Consider the following 6646-nt stretch of genomic DNA (forward strand, 5'->3'; position numbering starts at 1 on the left):
TTTTTTTTTTTTGGGGGGGGGGGTGTAAAATGGCTTGATTCACGTACGATGTGTAAAAGAAAAGGAAGATTAGTTGATTAGACAAATAATCTACAATGCCAACCAATGCTATGGGATGTAATCAGTCCAAAGGGCTTCATCTAGAATTTTGACTTCAATCAATTTTTCCTTGTATTCCTGTCTACTCTTCCTTAAATTCAACCATCCTCACTGCAATCCTCTTTTCTGTTATTCCCAAATAGTTCCACGTTTCTCTCTACTTATTTCAGATCCCTACTCTTGAGTATCCTATAAGTTCTTTATCTTCTTCCCTTTCTCCCCTCCTCACAACCCCGCCCCAACCCCCCCAAAAAAAAAAAAATTTTTTTGCTTCATAAGTTAAATATTGTGAAAAGGGAAACCCCCAATATCTAATTCCTATTTACTTGGCCACGCCATTTTCTCCTTCACATTTACAAGAACACTAACCCTAGAATTCCTACAAATTGTATAAGCTAATTTCATGTGCCACTGACGCTAGAACACTATCATGAAATTGAAAGGTTTCAACAAGACTGCATCCAACAAAACCTGTCGTTTAACAAAAATATTTTCTTTCACTTTAGTTTCAGATAGATATCTCCGATAGTTCACAAACACAGATCGAACACAAGTACACAACATGATTAAAACCTAATGACACTATTAGATTTTACAGCCAGTCGATATCAAAAGATTTCCAATCAACAGAACAAGGAGAAATGCACAAACCAAACAACTTTCTAACGCTCGTATGGTAAAAGGAATCAATAAAAGTACTTGCTTGATGAATTCTTTGAATTCTTCAGAGGGGAGGGGGGAAGGGGAGGAGAAAAGGATACCAGTGCTTAAAGTAGACCGATGGGATTGTTGTTTCTGATTATCGAAATACAAGTCTGGTGATGATACTGCGTGAGAATGATGTGATTGTGATGATGATGATGATGATGATGATGATGGTGGTGGTGGTGGTAAATTTTGGATTTGCCCAGTGATGAGAGCGAGACGATCAGATCCCCTCTCGACAATTCTTCTTCGTCGACCTTCTCTGGCGCTCGTTGCCATTTTTCTCTGGCCTCTGTTTGGAATTCGCAACAGTTACTGAAACTTCAAGAAATGCTAGCTCCCAAGTTCGATCTGAATTCTGAACTGTTCACTGAAACTCTCTCTCGTCGTTTATCTGTTACCTTTTTTTTTTTTTTTAAAGGGGCATTTACTATCGGGTTTGTCTAGGTAGTTTTACAAAAGGCTTCTAAACCCAATTTTAGTTACCTAAAATTCCTATAATACAAAAGGAATGATTGACTCAAAAGGATTCAAAAAGTAATTTCATGTATTTATATTTTCAATAAAAACTTAAAAGTAATGCATCACTTTTTATGATAAAGTGTTTAAACTGGTAGAAATGAAATTTTATCCTCAAATTGACCCATCACTACATTTAGAATCTCAAATCTCAATTCCTCGTCTCTCTAAAGTCCAACATGGGATTGAAAAAAAAAAAAAAAAATTATATTAACTGTTGGATGATTGGGTCTATTGCTTTTGAGTAAGAGTGTCCATTTTTAGTCCAAGCGGGTTGGACTAATCAAGAGAAACGTGAAACAAACCTTTATCGATTTGGGTTTTTATCAAATCGGTAACAAATTAAATTGAACCAGATCAAGCGATTCGAAACCGTAAAAGAGCTTATAACAACTTTAAAAAATTACTAAAAGAGAACATATTACCTACAAGAGGCCATTATGTCAACTCAATAAGAACCGAACCGGTCTAAATTGAAATTGAACTTTGATTTCAGTTTGGCCTAATACTGGATAAAATCTTGATCAAAGTGACCAAAATCAGAAATTGATCAAATCAATCACAAAAGCCTTATAATCAGTCATTCTGAAACAACCTAGATAGGTATTACTATGGTCGATTTGGATCGAAATTGGTTTATTCAACCAATGATTTTAAACTCGAAATTGAGTATCAAAACAATCCCTCTAGTGATTCCAATTCTAAATTGACCATTCTAGAATTGCCGGAGTTGGATAGTTCACGACCAATTCTAATCCAAATCGGCTAATACCAGAATTTTAACTCAAAATCAAAGAGTAAATTGGTCCCTAATGATTCCAGTCTGGATCAAATCCAAATCAATCACAAAAATGCTAGAATTGACACTAAATTCTAAAAACTAATAGCCCAATCCCAAAAATCCTAGATATGCCATTCTATAATGATCAGAATTGGGATTGATCCGAACTAGCCAAATCAACTAGGGATTTTAAACTTGGAATTGGAGATCGAATTGATCATGGTTTCAAGTATCGGTCTGGGATCGATCGTATCGGTTGAGATTGATCCTCGATCTGGATCGGTTATCCGGATTGTTTCAGGGGTAAAATAGGTAAAAAGTAGTACATTTTTATAAAAATCAGGGGTAAAATAGACTGATACCCATCAATCCCGTTCGATCTGGATCGATATCTAATCGGCATTGACAGAGACCAATACTGATACCATCCCCTACATCCTTGCAACTGATTCCTATAATTTTGATCCAATCAAATCAAAATCGGACCGAAAAGAACCCTAGAATCGCCCTCAAATCTTAAGACCCACAATCTAGTCCTATAAACCTTATAATCGATTTTAAACATGGAATTAGAGATCAAATCAGTAGCTGCCAATATCAATCTAAATCCAAATCAAATTGGAATTAACCAGAATCAATCCCAAAACCCTTAGAATCAACGTATAAAATATATTATAATTACAAATTTTCACATGTCATCATTATAGTAGTACCAAGCCTACGATATTGCTTTACGAGAAAAAAAAAGAAGCCTACAATTTTGCCATTTGTCATCTTCCTAGATTTTAATTCTCTTGAAAACACTAACATATTTAATACAATTGATTTCTTTGAAGAGAGAGAGGGAGACATAATTAGAACTATCTTACCGATCTCATCTCTAATGCTAAACAATAGAAATTATTGCAATATAATTGATATATGAATTTTTGGGAAGAGGTTTTGTTTTCTAAATTTCAAAAAACAAAAATGAAGTCCACCAGAAGTTTTAAACTCTAAAACCCAGAAAAGCATTGGACATGCTGAGAAGAAAGAAAGCCTTTACCTGACTCACTGGAGATGATCTCGCCGAACTTTATGTCATAAAAATTAGCAAAGGTAACAGAAAGACTCATGAGGAGGAAGACGATCAGTTGGGGCAAGGGGTTGTTCGGGTTGTTTGGGAAGAGTGTATTCATTCTAAAAAATACCCCTCTTTTTGCCGTTGAAATCAAAGTAACGATTCAAAAAGTTGAAATTGAATTTACTTTTTTTACCTTAAAAGCAATCACAAAATGACAAAATAATGGAACACAGTAATTTACCTTTTTTGACCTTAAAAGCAATCACAAAATGACAAAATAATGGAGATACATTAATTTAGGTTACAAGGTTTTTGTAACCGGGTTGGTTACATTTAGACATACTCTTTACTATCACTCCCCTACACTGGCCTATATTAACTAAAACTCTCTTATTTTATATATATTTTTTTTCTGATATTCCCTTGCTTTTTTATTTTTACATCTCTTTCTCCCCTACTCTTTTTAAATACTAAGATTACCCCTCATTTTCACCTTCAATCTATTACACTTTTTTTCAGATTGACTAGTTCAAAACATGGTTTGCACCAAACCACTAACAAGTTTTGTTTCATCCAATTATCAAGGATATTACAAATTCAAAAAAGAAAAATTTTGTATCCGATCTATATCTATATCGGTATCATATGTTCCAATCGGGTACTATACATTTTTTATTTTTTAATCCTTAAAACCATGTGTTGCAACCCTAATTGGGAATGTAACATTGAGATTACTCATCCGAATTAGTATCAGCTGAGATCAATACCAATCTAATATTGATAAAAAATAGATTAATAAATTTGTGATGATGGATGAGACAAAAAATATATAATAATAATAATAATAATAATAATAATAATAATAATAATAATAATAATAATAATAATAATAATAATAATAATAATAATAATAATAATAAGTAAAAAACATCCTTGATGATTGGATGAGACGAAATAAAAAATAATAATAATAATAATAAACAAATTATTTTTAAGGACACATTAGTTATGTCAATATCCTTGATGATTGGATGAGACAAAACTTGTAAGTAGTTTGGTTCAAACTAGTTCAAACCATGTTTTGAACTAATCAATTTGAAAAAAAAGTGTAATATGTTATAGGTGAAAAGGAGAGGTCAATCAAGGTATTTAAAAAGAGCAGGGGAGCAAGAGAGGTAAAAATAAAATAACAAGGGAGTATCAATATATATATATATATATATATAAGGGAATTTTAGTAAATATAGGCAAAGTGTAGGCAAGTGATAGTAAATTCCTCATTTTTTAATCATTCAGCTACTTCTCGACACTTCAAAACTATGCTCAATTAAAAAACAAAAAAGAGCTTGAAGACCTTAAAAAATTGGTAACACTTAAATAGAGGAAGATGAAAAGAGAGTACCACTGATGGTTTCAAGTATCGGTCTCATATCGACTGTATTGGCTGAGATTGATCCCCAATCTCTGATTGATTTGGATCGGTTATCCATATTGTTTCAGGGGTAAAATAGTAAAAAATTAGTATTTTTTAGAAAAGGTAGGGGCAAAACCTATCTGATCCAATCTGATACCGTCCCCTAAATCTATGGTATCAATACTAATGCATTGAATCCCATCAAAACTCCGTAGTTAAGCGTGCTTGGGTGAGAGTAGTACTAGGATGAACTTTTGGGAAGTCCTCATGTTGCATCCCTTTTTGCCGTATTTTCTTTCATTTAATCTCAAGGGGTAGTCGAGTTGGCAATGGACCTTTACCTCAGGAAACGTGTGATTTTGATCTTTGATGATGCTGATGTTAATAAAGCATATGATCTTTCTTTCATGGGTATCTTATATAACAGGGTAAAATTTTCTTTTATTCCTTTTATAGTTTTGAGGGTTTTCTTTTCCATTACTATGTCTAGTGAAGTGTAACGCTTCACTATCAGTATTCAGTACATAGATTAGTCCATGTGATAGAGGTCCAAACAAGCATCCCATTGGTATAATTTCAGCTTAAGATGAATATATCATGAATTAACTAAATTACAAAGGCACTATTTTGTATTTTATATTCATCTCCATTAGATGGCATTTTGGCAATTTTTTAAAACTTTGAATTAGAGTTTTAACAATTTTCTTTGCCTATTTTGGACTAAATTTTGATCATTGAGATATATATGTGGTCCTCTATCACATAGACTAACCCATATATTGCCTAGTGATAAATAATGAAGCGTTACACTTCACTAGACATGGTGCTACATAGTGTGTAAATAGTGCGCAGCATGGTCTCGAGTCTATGTCCACAAAGGGATTTATGATGAATTTGTGAAGAAGGTAGCAGAGAGGGCAAAAGCATAGGTGGTTGGGGACCCATTTGATCCTCTTTCACGGCAAGGTCCCCAGGCTGATAAAAACCCAGTTTGAGAAAATCCTTTCATACATCGAACATGGAAAGAAAGAGGGAGCCACCTGATTAACTTGGGGAAAACCATGTGGTGAGAAGGGATATTACATTGAGCCCACAATTTTCATAGATGTGAAGGAAGATATGAAAATATCAATGGATGAGATATTTGGACATGTGATGTTTCTCATGAAGTTCAAGACAATGGGGGAGTCAATTGAGAGAGCTAACAGCACCAAGTATATATGGCCCAGTTAGCAGCTGGTGTAGTGACTAAGGCTGCGTTTGGTAGTCATTGAGTTTCAGAATTCGTGTCAAAAACAGAATTTTCTGTTTCTATGCCAAAATACTATTTTAAAACATAAAAAATGGTGTTTAGTGAACCTGTTTTAAGAACGATTATTGTTTTCACTTTTTTTTGTATTTGGAAGGAAACGGAAATGACGGAACAAGGTTTTATCGTTCAATCATTTTGCATTTCTAGCTTTTTTTTTTTTTCCCTTTTTGTTCCAAAAAAGTAGAAAAACATCAGGTTAACACGAAACACATTATTCCGTTTTTTTGTTAACATAGAACGAAAAATTAGAAATGTTTTTCTGGATGACTACCAAAAGCGGCCAAAGGATTTGAACAATGCCAACACTGTCTCAAGATCAATTCATGCCAGCCGGCGTCGTTTGGATCAATTGTTCTTTTGTTGTTGATAATGTCTGCAAATCAAATCTGTTGTAACTCCCATTTACAACTCTCCTTGGCTTTAAATCTGTACCTTCTTATGCAAACAAGCATGGCATTTTGTATTGGGTTATAGAACCTGGGCCTGGAATCACCGGACCAAGGAGGGGGGAAGAAGTTCATATAATGATCCTTTTTTTTCGGGCCCATGTAAGGCCATACCCCAATGGACCATGAGGACTATGAGAGCTCATGTAGGTGGCCCCATGGGTGGACAAGAGTTGAATTCAACAGCAATTAGGGGTGCAATAGTTTGGCCCTGACGGCCCATACCCGCCCTTGGCCCTCCCTGATCTCAAACAAGTACCAATCTAAAAATTGTGGCCCTGAGGACTAGCCCGGCCCTGAAATTTCT

The 6646-nt window shown here is 34.4% G+C and overlaps 1 protein-coding gene and 1 pseudogene across 1 annotated transcript in view; one reads left to right on the forward strand and one right to left on the reverse strand.

Moving 5' to 3' along the window:
• LOC122062560 overlaps positions 1-1219 on the reverse strand; it is a 4626-nt gene extending 3407 nt beyond the window's left edge. Inside the window, exon 1 of the mRNA XM_042626188.1 lies at positions 861-1219. Within this exon, the coding sequence (XP_042482122.1) occupies positions 861-1083 (223 nt within the window). The 5' untranslated portion in view covers positions 1084-1219. The remainder of the gene's footprint in view (positions 1-860) is intronic.
• A 3691-nt stretch (positions 1220-4910) lies between these two features.
• LOC122062572 lies at positions 4911-6317 on the forward strand (annotated as a pseudogene).
• Positions 6318-6646: the final 329 nt, after the last annotated feature.

This window comes from Macadamia integrifolia, unplaced genomic scaffold, assembly GCF_013358625.1.
Source record: "Macadamia integrifolia cultivar HAES 741 unplaced genomic scaffold, SCU_Mint_v3 scaffold1073, whole genome shotgun sequence".
NCBI lineage: Eukaryota > Viridiplantae > Streptophyta > Magnoliopsida > Proteales > Proteaceae > Macadamia > Macadamia integrifolia.